We start from the raw sequence: 27,291 nt of genomic DNA on the forward strand, positions 1-27,291 counted from the left end.
AACACATAATTTTAGCTTCTACAGGCTTGGGGGTTGGTTTTTATTTATTTATTTTTTGAAGTATTTTGCCCCACTGTACCTTTTTTAAGTACTTCTCTGTAATGCCAATTCTCTATATTAGAGCAGCCATTTTTTCACCCAAAAAGACAAACTGAGATTCAGAAAAGTTATGAAGAGAGTTTCTTAAATTAGCATGGGGAGCATTACTGAGCAACACCACGTACCAGTTCATTAAGCCACACTAATTTTATGTGCACACTGAGAGGAAACAAATCCAAAGGACCTTTCAGTGCTGTGTGGATAAGTATGTTAGTCTGGCATTCACTTCAACTAAGTCAACCTTAGGGCTGTATCTGCTACTGTTTGGGGGGTTTTTTTTGCTGCTTGGTAGGGTTTTTTTTAAAGCTAATTGAGGAAAAGAGCAGTGCAGTGGATAATTTGAACAGTCCACATGCCATTTTAATCATGTTTTAGTGTAAGGACAGATACTAGACATTTCAGACAGAGACATTCATTGTATTTGCTAATAAACTTGATTTTAGCCAAAAGATGTGTATTAAGTTCCTCAGTTAACTAGATTTCCTCAAGTTCAGCCTACTGAAGTCTCATGCATAGCCTCAGTTTTCAGTGTTTTTACAGATTTCTCTGATGATTCAGAATGAAAACAGGGAATAGCAGTGATGTCTTTGGAATGGTTAAGGCATGTGATTCCACTGTCAATCTTTGAGATAAAGATTTTTAGTGTTATTAGTAGCACACATCTGTTTCAAGGCTGCAGAAGCAAGATAAAAGAGTTGGATAATACGCATTTGCTGGGGCTGGTACCTCAAGCCTTTAGTTCCAGTCTATGATTTTTTACTTTTTAGTTTCTTTATTTTTTAATATAAGCTCTGTTTCAAAAAGCTACAAGCAGGTTTCTTAAAAAGTTCTGCCATTTTAGACAATGATGCTGTACCATAATATTGCACCAACAGAAGGAACTTTGCTCTTTCATGAAATCCAAGTATTGAGGGTTTGAGAGAGAACAAATCGTAACTGTTATGCAAGGGCTGACACACTGAAGACACGAACACACTGAAGTGATGACTGCAGGAGAGAGAAACTCCATAATTTCAGATTCAGTAACTTACACGTCACATGCAGAACAGTGGTGGCAGCGGTCAGGTTTGATTAGCTGGCATCGATCGCAGTATCTGATTGCTGCATTCAAGTGCAAGGGTCAAGTCATTAGAACTGATTCAATCTAATAAAAGTTTTCCCCCTTAACGTGAATTGAATCTTCAAGAGCTTCCTGCCCTTCCCTGCCACACCTGCTCTCAAACACTGTCATGTGCCTACTCTCATATAATATGTAGTTTTGATTTTTTTTTTTAAAGAAATATAAGATATAAAAGCATTTAAAACAAACTATGACTACGCAGTACTGAGTCCATTTTCATTTACTCTTTGGCTCCCAAGTCTTCCCATCCTTCATCTTCTGGCACTGATCCCCTTTTACTTCTGCACAGGGTACTCAGGCATCCCATTGTGAAACAACATTCTTTCAGCAAGCCAACCTTCCAAATGGCTTTCTCTATCGTTTTTACTAAACAGCAATCTAGTAGACTGTTCAGTAAATCAGTTCTTCTTCATCTTTCCTGGATATTTTTAAACAAGCCTTCAGGCTTTTCTTAATGGAAATAAGACACCAGCAGAGGCAGTTTGAAAGGAGGAGGAAAGCCAACACCCACAGCTGAACAGTATTGATAAGAGCTGGCAACAGCTTCCCAGACCACTCCAGGAACTTAAGACTGGGACTCCCTTAAAGGGAGGCTTGTATTTGAAAGAGCCAGGTGTCCTTAGATTCTGTTTAGAAAAGTCACAGTAAATTTCACTAACAGTTATTCCAAATAGTTCATGCTTTTGAAAATTCTACAGGGTTGCTAGAAAAAGATATATATAGATATAGATATAGATATATATGAAAAAGCTATAGGTTTTCAAAGAATATACATATGCATAAGACAGCACTTTCACAGATATTCATATATATGTTGAAATAAAAATGCCTATATGTATTAAAGGCAAATACAGAAATAGCCCATAACTAACTCTGTACTGAATTACAGATGGGAATGAAATAACATTTATTTGTTTGTAAATTGTAAAAGTATGTTAAGATCTTCAGTACATTTCTCCTCCTGCTGAACCAAAACAACTCAGAAAGAGAAGTTTAAAGTAGGGATAAAAGTGATTATAAAATTGAACAATAAGTTTAATTTTCCCTGGCTGTGTTAGCTATATTTCTTTGCTGCATTTATTTTTAATAGCAACAACTAGAGATAAATGTCCTCATCAGCTTGCTAGAAGGTGATTTTTTTTTAAAATTCCGAATAGTGGCTTTATGTTGAGATCCCCAGAAAAAGGACTGCAGTTTCTCTTGGGGGAATTAAACATTGGCCCAAACAAATAACAAAACAAGGTCATGGTGTTTGCAATATGTGCTTAATAGACTGTTCATTCAGTGACATAAATGAATTTCACTGAATTAAAACTAGTAACTTCAGGAGCATAGAATGATCTTTATATCTCACCTCTCGATGCTGTTGTCGTATAGATAGGCAAGTCTTTGGCAGCTCTTCTCAAAATCTCCTGCTGGGATTCTGGTCTCTCTTCTTTTTCATATTGTTCTTTATCAGCTTTTGACAAGCAGAACTAGAAGGGATGGAGAAAATGGAATGGAGGGAAGAGATTAATTATTACCTTGTGTTCCAAGGAAAAGATCTTTCAGATGCCCTTACCCACTGACCAAAAAGTGCCACATAAAGAAAAAAAGACTGCTACAAGAATTACAGGAGATCCTTAAAAGTCCATGATGTTCCTGGATGTATTTTGAAGAAAATAATCTTTATCTCTGTTCCATTATCTATAGCATTTTCTCTTCAACACAAGGGAAGGTAAATACTCAGAGCGAGTTTTAAGGTGGGAACTTTCCTTTAGTTCCCAATAAGCATGAATTAAGTGATCTGTGAACAAGAGGAAGGCGCAACAGTCCCTTGCTGCTACAAGGCATTAAAGTTCTCTTATCCCACTTCCTCTCTAATGTAGAGAGGAGTACAAACCAGATGGGGGAAAAAAGGCAGGTAGAGGGGTTGTGGTGGGCTTCATCGCTTCAGCACAGAAGCTAAAAGAGTTAAACTGAAATTTTTACTTTGGAGTAGTCAAGACTAGTCTCAAAATTAATGAGTTGCACTGAAAGCAACTTCAGCAAAACCTGTATATCTTGAGAGTGAGTTACAATTCTGAGTAAAGCCTGACAAGCATTCTTGCTGAAACCTCACTGAAATGTAAGCCTTTACCAGAAGAACCTGGAGACTATTTACTCATTTGTGAAACACTTAGTTTGGTATCTGCTGAAATAATATTTACCAGTAAGCCCTACAAAACCCAGTGTGCTGACAAGGTCCCTTGTGGTGGGGGCTGAACTCACTATTTCTTTTGGTATTTTTCTGTTTCAAAGAACTTCTAAAGTCTGAGCTTCCTGCATGGACTACAAGAGCCCTTTTTATGAGCAAACATAGACAAAGTATTCATGGTAATGAGTGGAAAATGCTATGTGTGCAGCTGGAACAAAAACTGGCTCAGTGTGATTTAATATGACCGTATTGTCCTACCAAAGACATGTGCATGATTAGTTCACATGGATTTTTCCCTCATGTTGTAGTTTTTCCTCTTTTGGATTACAGTCAGTTGGCAAGCAACAAGGAAGACTCCACTGACAGAAAAGAGGGAGCAGTAAGACTGTTGCAATTTCTCTGTGCTATTTCCCAACCCAGAATGCAAACAAGCTGCCTCATAGCTCACAGAATCTAGTTAAGCCTCCTGTCACATAGAGCACCACCTCAGTTATTGAACCTACCCACCCTTCAAGGGTGAAACATGAAACATGTTTAAATAATGCCCTTTTTAATAACTGGACACTAGAATTAATCTATGCAAAGGGTGAAATTAAAGTTTAACATTTCAGTCATCACCAAGAGCTTGACTTCATTATTCAATCTTAATCACTCAGATATTTATTCAAGTATGAAAACTGGAGATGGTCACATCAAAAGTTTAAGACAGATGTAAAGCATCATTCCAGCAAACAGTGGTGTGATATGCCTTCATATCTACTACCCATTTTAGTCTGACAGCTGACCCAATGCCTGTCTCTATGCCCTGCAACCAAGTAGAGTTTGCAAGAAATATGGGTACTACTTCTAGATGACATTTCCATGGCAAACCGTTAATGCACAGAAAAGGGACCAAATTGCAAGATTTAAAACTTTTTAAAATTTGTGCAAGTAACATTGTAATATTACTCTAAAAATCCTGGATAGGATTTTAGTTTTCCAAAAAGCTACATTTCTGTTTTAATTTCAGAAATTAATAGGGCCATGAGACCACAGTCTCTTTGGACAATGGCAGGACACCTTCAAAGACATCAAAAGTTGTCTGTTACCACACAGCAAACAGAATTTCCAATGAGGTTCCAGCAGTTCTTATTGAAAACAGAAAGAATCCCTTTGTTTCCTTCCTCTTTCTTTGTATAATGTTGATTGTTCTTTCTTATGACAAATGTACAGGGATTACACCAAGACAACAGCAGCTGCACAATCTTTTTTTAGTTCAATAGTAAGATCACAGGATGCTATTTGTTTTGCAAGAATGGCTAATTTGAATGACTAAAAATATATACGTTGACACACTCACACAATGGAGAGATTCTGAAGTCTGGCTTTGTTTTTAAGTATAACCAGCATAAATTACTCACTGGTACATGAACAGAAGGGATTTGCCCAGACACAGAAAAAGTGGTGCTAGGTTTTTAATTTGGTTGGGTTTTGTGCTTTTTAAAAAGAAAAAAAATTGTGTGTGCTTTTTTTTTTTTTGTAGTTATGGTGGGATGGGGTTTTTTTCTCCTTTTTTCTGTTTAAAGCCAGCTGTAGAAGAAAATTGTATCAAATCTGATTTCCCCCCAAAGTTGATATACAAAGAAGTCATCACATGCCATATGCCCAAACCATCCCTTTCACTTGCTGAATATGAAAAGCTTGCTACAACATTACTGTAAGTACAGGGTAAGTACTGTCAGAAGTTTTCTATTAATGAAGAATCCAAGCAGACATTAAAAGTTATTAAGCATCAGCTTTATGAGGAGCTCTAGTTCATATATAGCTTTATAAAAAGTGGAATAACACACTTCCAACCACATTTCAATTAGTTAACATACTAATTACTTTGTAATTTTCTTGCAGAACCATTCCAGATAAAGCAAAACCAATCACCTTGAAGACAAGTCCCTTTGAATTTTTCGGTTTAGCAATTAATGGAATCATTTAGGTTGGAAAAGACCTCCAAGATCACCGAGTCCAGTCATTAACCCAATACTGCCAAGTCCACCACTAAACCATGTCCCCAGGTGCCTCATCTGCTCATCTTTTAAAGACCTCCAGAGATGGGGACTCAACCACTTCTCTGGGCAGCCTGTTCCAATGCTTCACAACAAGCCTTCAAGTGAAGAAATTTTTTCTAATATCCAATCTAAGCCTCACCTGACACTACTTGAGGCCATTTCCTCTTGACTTCTCACTTGTTACCTGGGAGAAGAGACCGACCCCCATCCCACTACAACCTCGTTTCAGGTAGTTGTAGAGAGTGATAAGGTCCTCCTTGTGCCTTCTTTTCTCCAGGCTAAACACCTCCAGATCACTCAGATGCTCCCCATTGGACTGTGCTCCAGATCCTTCAACAGCTTTGTTTACTTTTAGTGCTTAGCTTAACAGCAGAATAGTGTTTAGCTTTTTTACACTTTATACTCTGTAGCTTTAGCACACAGAAGACCTTAAAGCCATAATTAAACACTGCAGAGCAGTGTTTGCTTTTCCTTAGAAGCATGGGTTTAACTCTTCTCAAAAATGTTTCAGGTTGACATTAGCACTAAACATCAGTCTTGCCAAAAACAGATTAAAAATTCAACACCCACAGAGCAACCAAAGCCTCAAACAGTTTAGCCAGTTTAAAAAACTTTCTGAAAACAAGGAAGAGAATGGAAGTATTTTAAATTTGGTGCCACTATTTAATCCTTACAAATGCACACATTAAAGAAAACAGAAAACAAGGTAATCCATCTTAGGCTTACTGCAATTAATACAGTTCTTTTTCAAAACAAAACTTCTTACAGTCATCATGCATTCTTCTGCTATTATATAAACCTTCTTTATGTAGTCACTTCTCAATTGTCCCTAAGTTTTAACCCTTGACTTACTAATATAAGGGTTCAGTCCTCCAGGTCATGAGTATACACTGCATTACTACTCTTTCTTACCCAAACAATGGTCAAAACTGCCTACAGAGGAAATATAAAAACATTGTTGCTGGATTTATCAGTTTTAAAAATTCCAGGTTTTGAGCAAGCTATTTCATAGCAGCTATTTCATTTCACTGTACATGACTGCCAAACCTGTGATGATTTAAACCCACATTTCATATCAGGAAATGTCATGACACAAAGTACATGGTATTTTAAGAGTTACTTCATCATTTTCATTCATGATGCACTGTCATGCTGTTCTATTTTAGATAATGAGAAGGGAAAGGTGAATCATGCAGTACTGACAACGAGTTTCATCACTGAATACAGTTCAGCTATTTATAAAAAAGGCATTGACATTTTTCTAACATATTTACCTCGTTAGAGGGGGTTGCAGGAGATGTGAAAATTGTCTTCCCATAGGACCATATAAACATGACAAATGACAGATGAAAAACCACAAGGTAGACAACTGCAATAAAACACAAGTAAGAATTTGGTGAACATAGCTGAAAGGAACAAGCAATTAACCCCCGATCTTTGAGGAGGGCTAAACTACTACACTACAAATCACCTGATACAAGTAGGTTAATCACTTTCCCTGGGTAGACTTAGCAATCTAGGACTGCTCACTTAAAAAAAACCCCAAAAAACACAACAAAACCCCCCATCAAATGTGATGGTTGCTATTCCTCAAGAAAATAATATGTTTTTATCACAGAATGACCTTTAACAGTTCCAGGGATGGGGCACCCATAACTTCTACAGACAACCTGTGGCAGTGCCTCACCACCCTCACAATGGAGAATTTCTTCCTAGTATCTAATCTAAACCTGCCCTCTTTCAGTTTGAAGCCATTCCTCCTTGTCCTGTCACTACCTGCCCTTGTAAATAGTCCCTCCCCAAGTCTCTTGTAGATGCCCTTAAGGTACTGGAAGGTGCTATAAGGTCTCCCTGGAGCCTTCTGTTTTCCAGGCTGAACAACCCCAGCTTTCTCAGCCTGTCTTCATAGCAGAGAGGCTCCAGATCTCTGATCATCTTCGTGGCCTTCTCTGGACTTGCTCCAACAGGTCGATGTCCTTCCTGTGCTGGGGATCCCAGAGCTGGATGCAGCACTCCACATGGGGTCTCACAAGAGTGGAGTAGAGGGGCAGAATCACCTCCCTCAGCCTGCTGGCCACGCTGCTTTTGACGCAGCCCAGGATACAGCTGGACTTCTGAGCTGCCAGTGCACGTGCTGAGCCACGCTGGGCTTCTCATCAACCAACACCCCCATGTCTTTCCCCTCAGGGCTGCTCTCAATCCATTCTCTGCCCAGCCTGTACCTTTGCATGGGATTATCTCGACTCCTGTGCAGGCCTTTGTATCTGGCCTTGCTGAACTTTCCAAAACAGATTTTGAAGGGAAAAAAACCAAATCAACAACAACAACAAAAATCCCCCAAAACTCCCCCCAGAACTGAACACAGCTTCACCTGTGGCATATAAGTGACTAACCTTTTTGGATAAAGATGATGATGCTGTAATTCTGTTCTAGATTATAAATTTGATTACTAGCCTACATAATTCAATTTAATTTCTACTTCTAATAGAAACAGCACAATATTGTGCCATTATAGAAGGCACTGGTCATCAACGACAGTAAAAATTCCCAGATAAGGGTTTGGAGAGGACTGCACTCTAGTCATGCTAGCTAGGAGTTAAAAATTGTGTTATTATATTCCTGCAAATCACCTGAGGAATACAATACAACCTAGAAAAGTCCTATTATAGTCACAGTGGCAACAAAACATGGGTGGTTTTAATTGGGAACTCAACCAATTTACTAATGGATGTGTGTGATATGGCTGCCTTAAAGACCAGACTTTATGACCCTGGAAGCCTCTTCTAATCTTGTTTCCTCTAGCAGTTTCTTTTACCACTTGTCAAGAGGAAACAGATCAATTGTGCCAGAAGAGCAACTCTTAGAAAAGTCATATTAAATATTTACATTATTTTCACTTATATTATCTTCTGTTGCAAGAAGAAGGAAACTTGGCCTACTTTTCTGGGCAGATGAAGAGAGTCCTTTAAGAAGGTGTATGATGTACTTTATGGATGGCAGAATTTGGGTCTGCCAAACTTTATTCCAAACTTTGGGAACCTCCTTGTACACAGCTCAGAAAATCCTTGTACACAGCCACAGATGATGTGGTCTTAATTTATTACCTTTCAGGATTTTCATGGGGCTTATTACAATGAAAACAAACAAACTGCATTTGAGCTTTCTTCAGAGAATTATGCTTTTTACCTTTGCCTACGACTCCTCCAACCTGACAGACAGATTTGGCAAACTTTCAGCTGTGGAGCTGATGGAAAATTCAAGAAGCAAAACCTTTTTCTAAAGCCATCCTAAAACTGTCATCCTGATAGGAAAGAACTTGTGTACTACTGTACTAGGCACTGCAAAATTAGAAATTGTCTTTTATTAAAAACATAATCTACATTCAAACACAATGTGGTTAAGCAATTAAAGCATGAGAAAATGGTTTGGAAGAGAGGAGAAAAGGACCATAAAACTGGAGTGGAATCAGTGGCACAGATCAGGACTCTGGTGTAGAAAAGGGAGAGAGGAATTGAATAGAAGGAAAGAGGAAATGAGATACAGGGCAGAGCAGGGCACAGCAACACTAACTTCCACAGTTCTATTCTGTCCATAAAAATCACCCCCAGAATTCAGATTCTTTTGAAGGATTATTTTTAGTGCTCACACAATACCTCCAACAGCAGAACCTCAGTCTTGTCACAGACTGTAAATGCCCCAACACAAAGAACAACAGGCACCATGTCTGGTTGCAGCAAGGGTACAGATCTGTGCCAGTGATACCAGTATTTACTAGAAAGAGGCAGCTGTTGAAGTGCCCTTGCACTCTTCATGTAACTGAGATCTTGCAATCTGTCACCATCATTAAAAGCCAAGGGCCTGACTTCAGTAGCCAGTGACAGGCACCACCCAGGGAAAGACCCTGCAATTGGTAGTCTATACTGTCCCCACTCTGAATAAATTCTTGATTCTTTTCCCACTCCCATGCTGCCATTCCTACTGTGATTACAGGTCACAATCAGTGCTCCCCAAGAAATGAGAGGGAGGGAAGAGACCATTTTTGACAGCTTTACTTTAGCAGTCCATCTAACCTCCACTTTGGGTAGCAGCATCTCCTCTGCAGACTCCTCCCCGAAGCATCTTGTATCTGTTTCCAGTACAAATAAAAACCAGGCTCTTTCCTAGTGAGCTCATTTTCTTGCATTTACAAGCTAGATGGAAAATACAACAAAAACCTCAAACCCCAATATCTGCCGGTTTAGCCAGACTCAGAGTCATGAGGAAGTCCTGGCTAAGCTAAGGCAAACCAAGATTCTTGGTGCCGTGCTGTGATAGAGTGAAGTCAATTCTCTTTAAAGGCACTGATGCATACTAGACCATAATTTATGGCCTCAGGAAGACAATGTCTTAAGACATGTTCGCAGAATCCTCCTAAAATATGCTAAGCCCCTCCTAAGATTTGCCCTTAACATCCTTTTCTGAATCATTCTTAACATTACTTCCAAGACAAAGTCAGATTACAGAGAAGTAATAATATAACAGCAGTATATTATATTGTTAAGAAAGATTCAGAGTTGCCTTTATTCCCCTATCCTATTGGATATAAATCCAGACAAGAATATAAAATTATGAAGAAAAAATTAGCCTTAATGGGGTGAAGAAATCACCGCTAATTTAATCAAAGGTTGCAATTACGCACCAGGGTAAAAGGATCTGAACGTAGTACACTGAAATATGGAGCAAGATACACTTGTTAAGATTGCACATTATTGATTTACACAGCAATGTTGCTGGCACTTTGGCCTTTTGGCTCTTCTGATGTTGATTCCTGGCTGTTGGGAGTTAGCTTATAAGAACTTTATAAAACTTATGCTAGCTTTCTTTTCAAATGAAAAGAGACTTCACATCTCATTTTAAAATCAACCTTCATAGTTGAGAAATCCAAGCATGATTCAGAATTGAAGGTGCAAGAAGTGTGCAGGTGACAGCTATTAAAAGCCTAACAGTCAGGTTCCAATGACACTGTCACTCTCACTAATTAATCTAGCATTTTTCTTCTGTGGTAGATTTAGTAGCACCTGGTTCAGTTAGACAGGTGCTGCATTTGTAATAAAGCCAGAGATCTGACTATGTAGCACCAACATCATTGCTCTGCCAGGTTTCCTTAACTGAGACATGGATCTTGCTTTTCCAGAAGAAACTAGCAAGTAAAACTTATTCATATATAGGTCAACAGTAAGCACAACAGCAACTTGCTGAATTTTGTGAAGTCTACGTAAAGCCCAGAAGTGAAATGGGATGTAAAACCCAGGGTAAGACAAGCTCACATCTTGAACGGCTTACAGTTCATACTTTGAAGGTTTTCCCACTCTTTGAGTTCTTCATTAGAAGATGAAAGAGGACAAATTCTGCCAAGGTTCCCTCATTTTACAGTGTTCTTGTACATGTTCCCCACCAGCAAGAAAACTGCTAGATTAGCTTCAAATTCTGTACTGTTTTGCAAAATATCTAAGAGGTGAGAACCTCTTACCAGTCTGAAACAGCCCTCTGAGTATAGTCAAAGTGCAAATCTATGCTTAATCTACGACTCATGTTCCCCTATAAGCTGAAATGAACTCCCAAACAAACACCCCATCAATAATACGCTAGAATTTTTTTTAGTCAGTTTATATCTCTGTAAGTACGACCCACCGTGACACATATTTGCCAAAGCCATATGAAGATTAAAGTAACATTTGTCAAAACAAGGCCCTAACCATTTGACTTGGACATTTAAAATTATAATGTGTAGCCACTTTTGAAATGGTTGTGTTTTGCAGATTTCTAACTAGTCCTAAAGAATGGGGTTCTGAGGAATTTGGTAAGCTGTTTGGAAAATAGCAAGCAGTACAACAACAATTCCTCTTCCAGAAGTCTTTCAGGTCACTCAACTAAACAGAAAATGGACTTGTGGATCTGCTGCAGTTCCTTCTCTCCTCTCCTTTTTCTGTTCTTACAAGGTACCCATTTAAAAATACTTGCAAATCTAAATCATAGCTGCCTTACTTGCATTAGTCACAGGTCTTGTCATCATCCCAAGTTTGTGATATTAGAAGCTAAACAGACTCAACTGTACAATATTTGCCTTGTTTCTTAGCACTAATCTACTCACTATACAGAGCTTACACATAAAGGAGCACATTTAAATTCTATGTCCCTTAGGACTTGTGTGCAAAACAGCTATTCACATCTTCAAAAAAAAATTTAAAAAAATTACCTTTTTCTGCAGTTGAAGAAATAGTAACTGGAAGAGAGAGAAAAAAAAAGTGTTAAGTAAATCTGTATTGAATCAAGTGTTTGGCTAAAAGCAAGATATATGAGGTAGTTGATTTGTTCCAGAGCATACTTTGGGTGTTAGTAAAGCCTCCCTACCCAACACTGGAGTAAAACAGGAGTTAGTATTCCTCCTGCCAGCCCTTGATGCTTGGTGAGTTAGTGGAAGAGCTGAAGGGATGCAGTTCCCTGCACTAATGAAGCAAGGGCATTCCACAGACAATCATTAGACAAACTTCATGCATATCCCCCTTCAGATATGTATCTGGTTCATTTTTCTGAGACAACAGCTAGGCCAACAGGTGTACCACTGGAAAAGAGAAAATTAAAAAGTTCTTACAGAAATCCTTCTGAAACTGTTACGTTACCTACTTCCTTCTCTTAGTTTTTCCCATCACTTCTCTCTTACTGTCACATACTATTTTTCACCTTTTTTTCCCCGACCTGAATTCTCCAGGCATAGTTAAAACCTCTCCACTTCCCTATCTCCTACAGCCTCATCTCCTTTCATGCCAACAGCAAATTCTATTGTTCAAATCTATCTTGTATACTGCCTGACTACTAGATTCTCCTGCCCCCAGGCTTCTCCAAAACCTTAACACTTAGTTCATCAGTTTATGTACAACACTGAACAGAGAGCTGCTGTACTTACTGATTTACTTTGATATCACTTCTCTTGCTGGATCTCTTCCTTGCACACTGAATTACTGCAATTTTAGGAGGAAAGGATCTTTTCCTGACTCTTCATCTTACACAGTAAATACAAGCTTCTGGTCAACAGCATGGCTAAAAGGTTAACAGAGCACACCCTGGCTACTGCAGTGTACCTCACTCCACACTGTCTCCCCTCTCTCAGTTCTGACATTTTGACTGTCATTAGCCTGAGTGCCCCAGTTCAAAAGAGCTTTTACCTGATGCACACTAGAGTCTTAAATCTGCAGGGCTTCAGTATGTATTGCAGACTTCTTTCTGAAGGGTTACTTTGGTTACAGAGGTGGCATGTGTCTCACTTACCTGTAGATATCTACAGTTAAATGGTCTGCAACTATATTATGCAACTGCGCCTCAAGAGACATAATGAGGTGCTATCTCAATTTATAGATGACCTCTTTTTGTTCAGATATGTTTTGGGGTTTTTTTTCTTCTTTCTCCCCCCCCTCCCCTGCCTCCCTTTTCTCCCCCTTTTATTTAATATCCACACTCTCTCTGTCTATGGAAGTCTCTATGAAGTTAATGGAAAAGGTTCTGGTTCTTTCCACCTAAGGAAGGAAGAAATTATCATTTAGAATAGAACACGGTTGGCTTCAAACTCAAGGAAGTCAATCCTAAAGAACAGTTTAATTTCACATTAGTTATGGACACTTGCACAGCCTCCTCCAATGTTTCTGTCAAACTCCACCACATGCTACAGAAGTCTAATTATTTTTAAAGCAAATCCTATGTTTTTGCTTGAAATTTTACTGCTGTATTATTTCTCCAGTTAACACTTTTTCAACAATGCAAGGAGAAGATAAAAATCATTAAAAAGGTGAAAATTAAAATAAACTCACCAAGTATGGTTGTTTACTCAACTTAAGAAAAATACTAAAAGTACTTTAGATTAAGCATTGTCTTTGACTCCTCATATCTAAAGTAAACACCTTTGCACACAGCTGGATAAACATGCATTTCCTCAGACAAGAAATATAAAAAAGTTCTTTATTATCCTCTAATGGGATGGGAGAACATCAATATATTTTTTTAAAGTAATTCTGGTTAAAACACTCCTTAGTCTGTAGCCTCATTTCTGCTCTCAGCACAAAACAAAACTGTGAGCCAAAGTCGATGTTTAAAGACTCAAAATAATGAACAGGCTTTACAAGTAAAAACAATACATAACGAAAGCTTAATACTGTATCACCTGTGAGACTTAATCAAAATAGTCCCTAAAAAACCTTCATAAAAATTAATTAAAGCTTCACAGCACCAGGAAGATAATTTCTCTTTCATACTTAGGTCCCTTAGGTCAGAATGCAGTTACTAGACTCTGTAGAACAATTTTCATTTGACAAACTCCTGCAGTTTGAAGTAAAAGCCAACACTGAAACACTTGTGATTTTCATCCTGCCTTATCATCCTCAAATTAAATAAAAGATGTCCAGTTCTCTTCTGTCTCACAAGAAGTTGTCTTTCTGTTTCTATTCTTTTCATTGTTGTTATGCCCATTATCAGGCAGATTAAACAAACAGCAACCCTACTATACTTGTCCAAATGCACTCAGCAAATGGCGCATGAACAGTTTCACAAGATCTTTATATTACAATGCAAAGCCTTCCTTCACATAAGTTAATATTCAATCTTTATGCAAAAAAACCCCCTTTAAATATTAGCTAGGCTGGCCATCTAATAAGCAGCTTTACACCATGAAGAAATCAATTCTAGCTTTTGATCTCTGGTTCAGGGGGAAAAAAACCACATAAGACATTGCCGTTGTGGTTCCCCATCCCTGGCCTGTAGCTTAGCTCTCTGTCACTTTTCTCCCTTACAGTTTTCTTCTAACCATTAAGATACTGCTGCCAGCTTCCACTAATTTAGTACCATCTTCAAGCATTTCTAAAACATGGTTTCTTGTCTGGGGCATGGGATGGGGGAAAAAATCAGCACTGCCTTTTTGCTTATTGATATTTTTTTGAACAAAATAAACACTGTTTATGTTTGATGATGATTTAGATGATAACCTCATGATGCAACAGCAGATGTTAACCTCAGGATGCAACAGCACTTTGCACAATATATCTGCATCAGCACAAGTTATTGCCTTCAGTACTGCAGTCAACACAAACCTGTCTGTATTTCAGAAATTAAGTATTGCAAAACAGCTGATCTTTGATGATTTTAAAATATATTGCCATATCAGTCTACTGCTCAGCTAGAAAAGGAAAAATATTCTTTGGATTGGTTTCTTAATATTAAGTTGTTGGTTTTTTTGCAAGAAGACTTATGAAGTTCTAGAAAGGTATGCAAGGGAAGGATAAAACACGACTAGGCAGTGAAAGCTGCAGTTTACTTCAATGCAAAGAGCTCAGAAGCATGCCCTCGGGGCATGCCCTAAGGCACACAAAGTTTTCGCTATGGCCTCATATTTCAAAGGATTTAACATCTCAGAGTTACAGCAAGTCAAGCAAGTCAAAGTCAAAGTGAACAAGCCCTGGTGGTCTGACTGCAGAGAGAGCTTTACCTTGGCTACCTCAGGGTTTCCAAAATCAGCCTAAGGAAGGAGCTCAGCAAAGCCTGTCTCTCTTTACACAAGGTAAACAGGCCTACATTGAATGAACTTCATGCTGCTGCAGCTTGTCTAGGGATGTACAACACACTGTCAGTTAGTCCTGTACCACTAAGCAGCTTACACACTGGGGACTCCCAGTGCTTTGGGGTCACTGAAACATGAAGCACACAATACAGAGTTATGTGAGTTCACATTCTACAGCACACTACCTCCAAAATACACCATTACAGCCTTTTATCAGGCTGGATTCAAATGTACTTTATAACTCAGTTTGCTTAAGAGGATAAACAGAAATTGCAGTTCTGACTTTAACAGATGAAACAGTTGCCTTAGTTTTGATTTAGAGACCTAGCATCACCCCTGACAGCAAAACCACTTTTTCCTTCATGATCGCAGTCGTTGGTTACACCTTTCTAGATGCTCTTCCTTACACTGTTGCCAGTTAGTTCTCATCTCACCTATGTCACAAGAATGAAAGAGGTGGAAGCCTATAGATTATCAGAGGAAACAATCCTGCAGACATAGGGCCATCGTCAGATGAATAACAAATTAAAGTAGAGGAAAATGTCATTTGCTGGAAGCATTCTTCTTGGAGTAAAAACTAATAAAGGTGTCAACTTCAGAAAACTTTGGAGAATTTTTTAAGCTGCTTCAAGGAAACCTCGCACAACATCTTGAATAAAAAAAGTATCTTTATGGAGCTGGTTTGCTTTCAGTTTCAGGTTTATTTTCAGGATTGCTAGGAAGTGTTCAAGCACCTTCCAAATCACTGCATAATAGAAAGCCAAACCTCTCTGTTCTGAGGCAAAAAGGTGCAATGATCTGCCAAGACCTTTCAAGAGGCATGCTAAAAGATGAGACATTTCACTTCAACCTTGAAGGAAAAAAACCCCCACATTACATCTTCCTACTCCCCTGAAAGCCCTGCTCCAACCAAAGCCAGATATTCTTTCTGCAGAGCAAAAAAGTCAACTGCAACTAACATAGAAGTATAGAAAAGGACAAGAACTGATCTTTTTACTGAAGTGCTATGCTTAGTTCCCCATCCCCTCCCACGATGGCTCCCAGCAGGAGTCACACTTTGGTTATTATAGCCTTTCCACGAATTTCAAGAGTAACATTCACATTCTGGCTGACATTCCTCATGGGTGGGAAGAAGGAGTGATAAATGCGCAATTGCATCCCTTCACCAGATGTACAGCCTTAACTTTTCTCAGCTTTTAAGGAAAAGGGTTAAAAATATTAACAAAAATAATATATATCCATCTGTACATATATATATATATATATACACACACACGATATATATTTCCAGAAGTTACCAGTACTGAAGTCAACGGTAACTCCCCACAGGCACTGTCCTGTCTGCAAAGGCAAGCCCCACTGACATCATCTCAAGTTTTTCATTTGTTCAGAAAAACAGAAAATGGTATTTTATTGGAAGTATAACTTAGATTTATGGATACATAATTCCCATTTGCAAATGCAGACCTTAATCACCCACAAGAAGATGGTAGAAACAGTACTTACTGACACAAGTGGGACAGACAATGAGTGAATTTCCTTGAGAAAATACTCATTTGGTTTCTGTTACAGGGCAGTGTCAGAGCATGAAGACCTTACCACTTCTCCACTGTTCTCTAAAAGCCTTAACTCTGTGACCTTTCCACACTGAGCTATTTCTTATTTCCCAACTGGCAGGCACCCACAAGGTGCTTTCCTCCCTAAGCAGCAGGGAGTTGTTTTTAGACAAATGACTCAAGATGACTGAGTTGACAGCATCATGTAGCCAAAAGCCAACGCAGGAAGAAGATGCTGCCAGGTCCCTGCTGAAAGGCTATGGGGGCCCAGGAACTGCACACGCAACCACCACCAGCCGGAATGAACGTCTTCTGCAGAAATTTGAGCCGTACAAGCCTAGAATTCTTTTATCTTCATGTGGTGCTAGACTGATACTTTTTTTTTAAACTCCAGAAATCCAGGAATAGGACACAGGTATCCCCGCTCCCAGTGCACTGCCAGGTGATTCAGAAAGCAACATCTTATAGAACGGCAATGCAGGAGATGAGGCTCCACAGGCCTTCTTATTGTGTTGGTATGAGGAGTCAAGCACTGCCACATCGTGTGCCTCAGCACTGCCTGGGGCTGAACTGCAGCAAAGGGGCACCATTCCCCAGGTCTAACACAGTGCTTGTCTCAGAGGTACGACCTGTGGTGGACAACTCTTGCTGCAGGGATGTATGCAGTTACCTGTCTCAACCACCTACCCGCTCCCCTATGTCAGACAAACATAACAAAAGTGAGCACTTCCCAGACGCTTCAGGACAGGACTGAACTGCCAATGAAGGCAAGTTTGCATGACCACAAACAGCAGGGAACTGCGGTGAAAAAGGGTTAATGGCAGTGAATGGCCTCTCGCTGTCCTGGGTCATGTACAGTCAGTCATGAGAGGGAAAAGAAGCCCTGTCAAGGCTGTTGATGCCCTAAAGCAGTGCAGCTGTTTCCTCAAGCACATGAGCTGAAGCCTAAACTCCTCACACACACTATGCATAGCAAGAGCACTCCAGTGAGCTACCTTGAGACTTCAAGTGATCACAAGATGATGCCTTCAAAGGCACTGCAGGTAATGTGTGTGTGTGACACGTGGGGAGAAAGCAGGAAGAAAATGCAGCTGGGAAAGAGACACCTTGGTGCAAAGGGGGATGCTCTGTGTTTTATGACCACCAAATTTTCCATGTCCACGATGGCCATACCCATTGCTACAGGATTCAGAGAAGCATTATCACAGGGACAGGTAAAATGAATTCATATTTCCAATAAGGCAGTTCAAGCTGCGCTGCAGAACTTTTCTGTTATTTGTTACCAGCCATCGTTATAATTTGTTGCATGGTTAAAACAATATTAACACAATTCTTTCACTATAACAAGTAATTTAGAGGAGCCAGAGGCTTGCCGCCCAGAAAACATTCTCTTACCACAATAATAAAGGGGCTTTTGATTTAGCCAAGGTCTTTTCAGTCTTAATGCAAAGAGTATGTGCATAAATACAAACAGGCTACAGCAGAAATTAGCATAATCAAGGCAAGATACTCCTTGGGTACTGAGTTACATTTAGCAATGAATTTAGCTATGACAACTGAAAAGATTTCTGCCATATATTCTGGGAACAGTAAATTCTATGCTACCACTTCCACAGTTCAAAAACACAGCTACAAAGGCAGCTAACTTCTGGAACTCACAAAATCCTAAGATGTCTCCTTGTCTCTGCATCTTCAAAATATTCTTGGAAGTTATACCAAAAGTCTCCCAATGGTCTTCTCAGCAAGAGTGCCTGCACGTCTTAAATGACTTCAAAATCAAAAGTTACAGTTGGTTAACACACAGGAGGAAGTGTTGCCAGGTCTTAACCTCACAGTCTCACACTTGTGTCCGCACCAACTATAATGTGCTAAGAGATCTATCAGCCCAAACAACTAAAGGCTTTTTCTGCAAGTGAAGTTAGCATTTATCTTCAGCAATGTACCAGGTTTGTCCCTGAAAACACTATTCCCCGGGAAGCACTATTCACTTTCAATTTACCATAATTGCTCAAAAACCCTCTAATGTAACTTGATTTTCTTCATCTATTTAATCACTATTGCCACTGCTCATTCTATTTGCATTTTGATGGATTTTAAACCCTAGTGTTACTTCTACACACTTTTCCTCAGCTGCTTACTCCAATTACTGAACTTTCTTCATTCAATTCTTTACCAAAAATTCTGCTTTATTGTAACAGTAACAGCTTTATTGCTCAGTAGCTTGGAAGTGCTGTGCATAAATTGCTTCCAATATTGCCTTTAAGCTATCAGACACAGCCACAAGAAAGCCTGGTTTCTTCTCAAAAGACAAAGAGAGCTCTTACTTGCACCAGTCAGTGAGTTGTGCTCTCTCTGGCACATTGGGGAACAGGAAAAAACAGAATCGGCAGAAAGGCATGGAAGCTCAGAAGCATGTGAGTGGAGCTAGCTTATGTCCACACCACTAATTAATTACATTTTAAGGAGGCGTATTTATACTCAGGCCAGCCAGATCAAGCTCATAGTAACACTACACTCAAGTATCTGCATATGTGAAAGTGCTTTCTGTGTTAGGAATAACTCCAGTGGTTCCGTAGTTGATACTACTAGGACACTTGCGAGAGACAGGAGTGACAAACAGGATAATCAGCTGGTGTTGACAGACTGCTAATCATTATGTTGGGTAGAGTTGTTGTACACACCCTGCACAGGATCTGATGTTCTGCAGGTGATATTAGAAACTGTCAGTATATTTAAAGTAAAAAACCAAACCAAACAAACCCCCAACACACACCAGACACAGCTGCTGTGACCTGCAGACGTGGACCCTCATCCCATGATAGGGACCTGCTTTGTTCACCAGGCATCCTTCTTCATGTTTGGCTTCAGACTTTTCCAAAATCATTTGCCTCCTTACTTACTTACTGGTCTGGCTTGCAACAAGTGTTTCCTCAAATACTGGAATAAAATCTCGCAAAACTCTGTGGATGAAAATCTCCTTGTAAATCTCCTTATAAAATATTAGGCACTCTGTTTTCTCAGAGAAGGATTTTGGTGTCACCAAGTTCATTGAGTAATGGAAGAAACCAAACTGCCCAGTAAGCTCTCATGCACTAGATACCCCAAATTAAGTTTTAATTTAGTAACATTGGTCAGGTTTGATTGGTATTTGTCACTTGAGATTAAATATGGAACATACCTAGGATAAGAGCTAATTTTCAGCCAGCAACACATTAACAACAGAGCAGCCAGTAATGTAATTTACACAAACTCCCATCATGATATTAATAAGTCAAGATTTTGAACACAGCCCTTTAAGGAAGTTGTTTCGAAAAAACACGTCATTTATAAACACGTATATTAGTTGTGGGAAAGTTGAGTGATGGGGACCTCCTGCCTTCAACGTACCGGACATGTAAATCCTAATAAATATTTAGTATTTTATTGCTCTTGCTCTGATTGATAGGAAGCTGAACATGAGCCAGCAGTGTGCCCAGGTGGCCAAGAAGGCCAGTGGCATCCTGGCCTGTATCAGGAACTGTGTGGCCAGCAGGTAGCCACCATGAAACACAGCAAGTAACATCTCTGCATGCAATTATTATGCTGAACTCAAGCTTTTAAAAAAAATACAATTATTTAAGCCCCCTCCCCAACACTAAACTTAAGGAGCAGCAGACTAAACAGATAAAAATATACATACACACAACATTCCCACAAAAATCCTATTCATAACTTGCAACCTTTTTCAGATACTGTAAAAAACTAACCTGAATGTTAGTTACATAGGGCTTTTGAAAACATAAGAGAAACCAAATTTTGCTACAAGTTTTGGGCTCCTTTGCAACCTTTGGGTAAATCTGCATGTCAAAAACCAAAGAGGTGAAAGCCTAGGTATAATCATACACTTCTCTGTTTTTTTTTTTAATCCAAACTTGACAAAGCTAAAAGCAATGACTAGTTGTCAACAGAAATGGTACAATAATAGGTTCTCTGCATTCACTCTATGACAAGGCAGTAGCTGAGGCACTTAAGTTTTAAGTCTACCACAGACAACTGCAAACCAGCTTATACAATAACTATCTGTTTAGGTCTATTCAAACACAAAGTCTGTTCCTCTCAAGATTAGATTTAATCTATATTTTATTTCATTCTCTCTGCAGTGGCAGCTTGCCTAATTCCAGACGAATTATTACTTCCACCTCTAAATTTTTTTCATTGCAAAAGGCTTAAAAAAAAAAAAAAACCAACCAAAACAAGTCAGCTTTCCATGCTTAGCGCTTCACAACAGATACATAAAAATCACCCACTCTGCAAACAAACACACATCAAGATGCACAAGTGAAATACCACAAACAAAAAACCCTTGCTGCATTAAAACCCTCACTTGATCTCTCTGCAAATCATATGATTAAAATGCTTCTGTGCTTCACATTTGAGACAATGCTGCACCATATATAGCATCAGAGAGACTGCTGCAGAAACTGCAGAGGCAAAGCTGCTGCTCTTGTGATCCAGTTCTCTTCGCCAATCTTGTAAGACAATTTTAATAGCCAAAAGGGAATGTGAATAAGGAATGGATGAGCCATTTGGTCTTTTGGAAAAAAAGGAAAAGCAGAAGCCTGAAATGCTGCAGGAGGAACTTGATTTTTAGCACAGATAAGAGAAGACAGTCAAAGGTTAGGTAAGAGGCACTCCACTGAGGATTGGGGTGAGGGGGGGGAGCAGAAGAGGGTGAAAAATCTGTGACCCAGAACAGGAAAAGTTAAGCACATCCCACAGAAAACAATTTAGTGACAGCAGAAGGAGGTAATATTGGGGAAGTGGCTAAAAGAACAAACATATTTGTTACATTCTGATTATCCCTTTTAGACATGATTCACACCTTGGTGAAGATTCAGCTTATACCAAAGAAGTGGTCTGTGCTTACTTCTCAAATGTTTCTATTAAATTTCAAATATACTAATGAGAGAAAAACGAATACTCGTCCTGCTACAGGAAGATTATGCACCAGCTGAGAAGGAGTTAACAACTGAATTGAAAACTCCATAAAAGCTGTTTCAGGAACCTATAGTTTATAACACTTGTAAGCAAAGTACATGTTAAACCAGCACAGACTCTTACAGTTGTAGGAAACTGTCGAACAAACACTGATCTATTGAACGGATGAAAAATGAATGACATGAACCCCCAACATTTATAGGCACAATTTTAGACAGACAGTTAGAATCTATCCTACTCCCATTTTCCATCACAGGCAGTCTCGAGTTCCAAAAGTAGGTACAGTGCCATCCAAGTGTTTCATCTGTCGCAGGTGTACAGGAACTCAGCTCAGATATCCATCTTTTAACACTGAAAATTATTCTGTTATGAAAAGCATGTCTACATTAACTCATAAAAATATGAGTCACTAGAGAACAAAATTTTAATTATTGAAATTTTGACAGACAGAGCCTGAAGTTCAGAGTATGAAGAGGGTCAATGACCTCAAAGTAATGTCTACTGAAAGCATACACTTGAAATTCTGGTCCTTTTATCCACAGCATCTGGTAGGAAAACAGAGACTCAGAAGTGACCAAGTAACGTAAAGCCCCTGATTAAAAATGAAAGTTACTTTTAGATCACTGCTGTAACTCAAGGTATACACAAACCTCCTACTGTTGTTACCAGAGAAAAATTTGAGAGAACCTATTTTCCATAATCTTAAATACTCATGCTATCTGAGCCCTTTGAAAGCAAGAAGAAAAGCTTTATAATCCACACCTAAAAGGCAATCAGAAAGCGCTGCAGCAATGAGTGATCACAGCTACAAGAAAGTAAAACCACAGGAAGCCTTCCTGCTTCAGCTCAGACACTTACTCAACTCCTTGCTCTCCCAAGTCCCTTCTCTCCCCTACTCCAAAGTCATCCTGCCCATGGACCAGTTTCAGACAAGTGTTGAGGCTCAGTGGAGGTCTCACACTAAGTACATGCCAGTAAGTTTCATCAAAGCTGTTGGATGGGTAGAAGAGACAAGCTCACACTCCCTGTTAGCAAACAGCTGCTCTGAGCTCAGATGGCTCATTCTCTGCCTCGTCCCCTGGGCAAGCCAAGCAACACCAAACTGGCCACTGCATCACACTTCTTTTTAACCAAATGGTAACTAGGGATCAGAAAAAGATGCCAACTACTGCAGAGCTGTCAAGAACGGTTTAGCAGATGCAGGGGAAAACTGACAACAGAGGGCTGGGGCGGGCACCGCAGACAGAAGGCTGAGAGGAAAAAAAGGGATGGAGTCCTGATGGCAGATGAAAGAGCTGACACAAGACAACTCCTCAAGAAACAAGGCTGACTAGTTCTGTTGCACTTGGAACAATTTTTTCATTAGAGGACTGGCAAGAGAGCAGGTTTCATGCCATACAAAAGGCACGTGCCCACCTGTTCCTATAAACTAGAATGATCAATACAGTGCAAAGTACCATATAAGAAAATAATCTTTCTACTCAAGCTGAGCACTTAGTTTTCCAATAATTTTTATCCAGTCTGAGCACCTCAACAGGAATTCTACTTATATATAGTTAGAGAAAAGGATCTCATTTAAGATGATAATATGCATGCTTACATTGAGACATTACAACACAACTAACTGTACTCAGAGTGGTTCAACGTCTGTATTTTTAAATTCCTGAGAGGCACATAAACATTGTTAAATGTAACTAATGATCTAACCTGTTTAATCTGCTTTCCTTTTCTTGCAAAGGTAACCCTCTTTTCCTACGGGAATGCTTTTTACATGCTTAACATGCAAATGTTGTCCTTCAGTGCTGATACTTCAGCGTTTTCTGTACTTTGAAATCAGAAGTTACTGACACTGCTGTTAGTATCACCTTGCCATTGCTTGGGAGATATTGCATTAGCATCCTCAGTAAAGATTTCTTCTGGAGGAGGCAGATGGAGTTACCTTCTCTCTGTTTATGCAACAGAATCCTCAGATGGAAGCATTACAACAGATCACCATGTGCTTCTCATATGGATTGTGCTTTGGGGAAATCAGAGCTATCTCCCTACTGACAAGAGCTATTGCAGTCTCCTGGAACAGCAAGGAGTATAATTTGAACTATTAACACGAAGTTATGCATTCTAAATTACAAACTGCTTTGTTTGCCAGGATTTTAGATGCACTAGACATTACCTTTTATTAAGAAAAAAAAACAAACCCTTCTGCAACTAGATGCAATGAAAAGAATACACAACTAGTTACTCCTATAGCTTTGAAAATCCCATTTTTCCATACTTAGCAGAGTATGATGCATGAAAAGAGTCATACATTCTCAAGCCTAGCAAATAGGTAAACCAAGTCATTGTCCTTAAAACTCTTGCCCCAGGAGAAGTCAGGACTGTGTTTTTCAGTAAAAACCTAACCTGAACAAGATTTTTAGTTATTAACGTTTTTTTAAATAAAACCAGCCAATACACTTTAGTTAAGATCTGCATACAATTCAGCCAAAGTTAACTTTTCTTTTTCTCAGTGCAGAATGCACTACCAAAGTCTGCTAATGTTTTAGCAAAAGGGTAAGAAACTGGCTGGCTTCACCCACCAACTCTGACTACGCGTGACAAAACAGTGTCTTCTGACCCCCCTCCAGCCAGCCCCTATTAGAGCCCATCACCTACAAAAACAAAATACAAGTCAGCCATAAGTGAAAATGCACCACAAGAGCAGCGCTCCACTCTCTCTGGGCATCTGAGGGATGTGGTAAGCAGACACAATCAGTCCAATTCAACAACAGCACAGTATAGCCATTGTTCACAAAAGCGATGTTACAAGCAAAACATGTTTTGATGACAAGAAAGAACATATGAAATAGTTTTAAACTAACAAAAAGCTATTTTACAACATCCTTTATGTATTGCTAGGTGTGCTTTCTTGCAAACAGAGCTCTGGGCAAGTTATGCATGAAAAGAAGAAATAATCTAATACGAAAGTGTTCATGTTTTTCTACTTCAAAGCACCTAAGCCTCTGAATGACATGCTGCCTTAAGTCTTTTGCAGTTCCTTCAGTTACACATGTTCACAGAACTTCTACACTCTGCTGACATTCACACATTTGCTTACACACATTTGGCTGTTTTCACCTTTCCAATTAGCTTAATAGCTAATTTACCTGATGGATCACAACTACACAGCAACAGTGGTCTAAATAAGCCAGTGTTCAACAGCTTCAGAGAGAGATAATGACGCTGGCAGTTTCCAAGGGAGGAAAACAAAAGACGAGCTCATGAGTCTCCTTTCATCTTATCCATACCAATTCTTCTCAGTGTTCACAGCTGGTATGTAAGTAACATAATTTAGGGTTATAGAAGAGACCTAACAAAGTAAATACCTATTGGCAGTGAATTACAGAGTAAGACTGAGTCCATCAGACACCAAAAGTAAGACATTGAGCAATATGTCTTGCTCCAGCAGAAGAGGATGGGGCAAGCAGCACAGAGAAGCAAAACTGAAAGGGAAAGGGTGATGTGATGAAAGCAACAGGCCCAACTTTACCATTTTCTACTTTATTAGTAATATTTTATGATACTACAGTAAGTTTGGCTTCCCACTTGATTTACTAACTGACTATATATGCTTAACCTTTAATAAACGAGCAAGGACTACAAGGAGGAAAAAAAAAAGCAGGAAGAAGAAACAGTTGAGGAAATAAAGGCTTTCTCTCTTCCCATTTCCTTGTTAGCTTCACATCTTAACATTTATCTGATCTTTAAGTATAATTTTTGAAAAACTACTGGTGTCTGTGGGGTTCCATTTTTCTTTTACTCTTAGTATTTACTTGAAACTTTCTATTGTGTCTTCTTTTTTCTAAAACTTTCCTTCACCAGGCACTCATCAGCCTTTTACCAAAGCCACAAGCCCTGTTTTTGCACCCGCCCTATGTGACCATCTGCAGAGACCAGTATCACCTCATTCATCAGCTGTGTGCTGAAGGCACATCCTTGCTCTTCTTCATAGTATGTAGCGCAGTAGTTCTCAGAACAAATAGAACATAAAGAGCACTGGGAGAAAGTAAGCATCCCTGCCAAGAGAAACAGAAAATCCTGTATTCCACTATAAATCCTCTTTATGCTACTTTGAACTCAACTGCAGTGGAAAAGCACACAAAGGAAAAAACCCATCACACCAAAAAGACCTCACAAAAACACGAACCAACTGTAAAATTCAGTGACGGTAACAGAAGCCATTAGGTCATTTTCTTATTAAATGACATCTTTTTTTAATAGTCTGTATGTGCAGACGTTAATAAAGCCGATTCGTGAGCAAAAAGCACCAGATTTATAGATGCAAAAGTTCTTGCATGAACAGGAGCCAACCCTTTCAATAATTTTCACACAAGTGACATTCTAACGAACTCAGAAGGGCTCTTTGCAGCTTCTCTCTGCTTCCGAAGGAGAAATCATTCACCAGCACTCAGTCCTGCCCCACTCTGTGATCGAAACACAAAGCTGGGACTTCAGGAGCTTGAGGTTCTGCTCCCAGTTCAGCCAGAGACCACCTGTGCACCCCTAGGCAAGTCTCTTAATATCTTGGTTTTTGTTCTTTGCTTAAGAGAAGAAATTAATAGCCCTAATCTGCCTTTTGTCATGCTGATCAGACTATAACGGGTAGAGAAAACCTGTAAAATGTGAGCCCCTTTCAGGACTACTGTGATAACAACCTATACCTTCAGTATTGAAGATTGTCTTAAACTTGGTTCCAAGTGCTTATAGTTTTAAGCACGATTTTTGAATATACACACATATTAACAACTCTCTCATGTCAACATTTCACAGCATTATAATATAAAATAAGCATTACATAAAATAAGCATTATTTTACAACTATATCTCTACTATTTAAAGTCCAACTAACTTTTTGCCTGTGGTTCATGTTCCAGTCCACATCTCTAAACACAAAAGGCTGTGAAATAACATCAGCGTTCAGAAAAGTTATTAAAAACACTCCTTGAAGAAAAAGAAAAGTAACTGATTACTTCTAATTGATGTCCCTATAAGTTTACCCAGATATAAAGTATTTGCAAATCTTTTGTTTCTAGCCAGGGATAACAAAGCACATAGTCTACACAAATAGCAAGTACAAGGACGTACAGATACTAGGCATACCTATATGTAGCTTAAAATAGTTCTTATTTTGAGGTTTGTTTTTTTTCATTTCAGCTTCCTTACTCAAACATGCCAAACGCTCAATAACGCGTTCCTTAGTTTTCCTATGCTGCTTCCAAGTTTTACCAAGTCTGATGAATACCGCACATCGCAGTTCCACTCCATTTACGCTGCCCAGAGAAAGCCAACATCCTCCCGATCTGAAGTTTCCTCCCGAAGGCAGTAAAGGGTAAACATCACCCTGACCGACACGGGCTGCAAGTCAGATTTATATAAGGACAAGTCCTCGTCCAGAAAGCCTGGACACGGCCTGACAAAACCCCATAAGCCCTAAATCCTCTCCCCAGCCCGCTTAAGTTGAATGTTTCCAGCTTCATTAGGCTTCAATGACACTGGGCATCTTAATTAAAGGGGAGAAGAGGAGGGAGGGAAGACTCCTATACACCCATAAGGAGTTATTTGATATATCAGCAAGAGGGATGAACAACAAAAAGCAGAGAGGGGAAACCCCTCCTGGGGAGACACGAAGGGCTGAAGCCTTCGAGAGGTCCCTGTCCCCAGAGGAAGCGCCCCGGACTCCCCGCCTGGGCCTCCTTCTCTCCCCC

The 27,291-nt window shown here is 39.4% G+C and overlaps 1 protein-coding gene across 2 annotated transcripts in view; it reads right to left on the bottom strand.

Annotated features, from left to right (window-relative positions):
* Positions 1–11,705, bottom strand: part of ZDHHC20 (zinc finger DHHC-type containing 20) — a 31,138-nt gene extending 19,433 nt beyond the window's left edge. For both annotated transcript variants that reach the window (XM_029960870.1, XM_029960869.1), the window contains exons 1-4: positions 11,673–11,705; positions 6,712–6,806; positions 2,574–2,694; positions 1,131–1,200 (exon numbers count right to left, since the gene is read on the bottom strand). In XM_029960870.1, coding sequence (XP_029816730.1) covers positions 1,131–1,200; positions 2,574–2,694; positions 6,712–6,771 — 251 coding nt within the window. In that variant the 5' untranslated portion in view covers positions 6,772–6,806; positions 11,673–11,705. The remainder of the gene's footprint in view (positions 1–1,130; positions 1,201–2,573; positions 2,695–6,711; positions 6,807–11,672) is intronic.
* Between the last annotated feature and the right edge of the window lie 15,586 nt (positions 11,706–27,291).

Source organism: Manacus vitellinus, unplaced genomic scaffold, assembly GCF_001715985.3.
Source record: "Manacus vitellinus isolate BGI_N305 unplaced genomic scaffold, ASM171598v3 scaffold_2_pilon, whole genome shotgun sequence".
In the NCBI taxonomy this organism is placed as follows: Eukaryota; Metazoa; Chordata; class Aves; order Passeriformes; family Pipridae; genus Manacus; species Manacus vitellinus.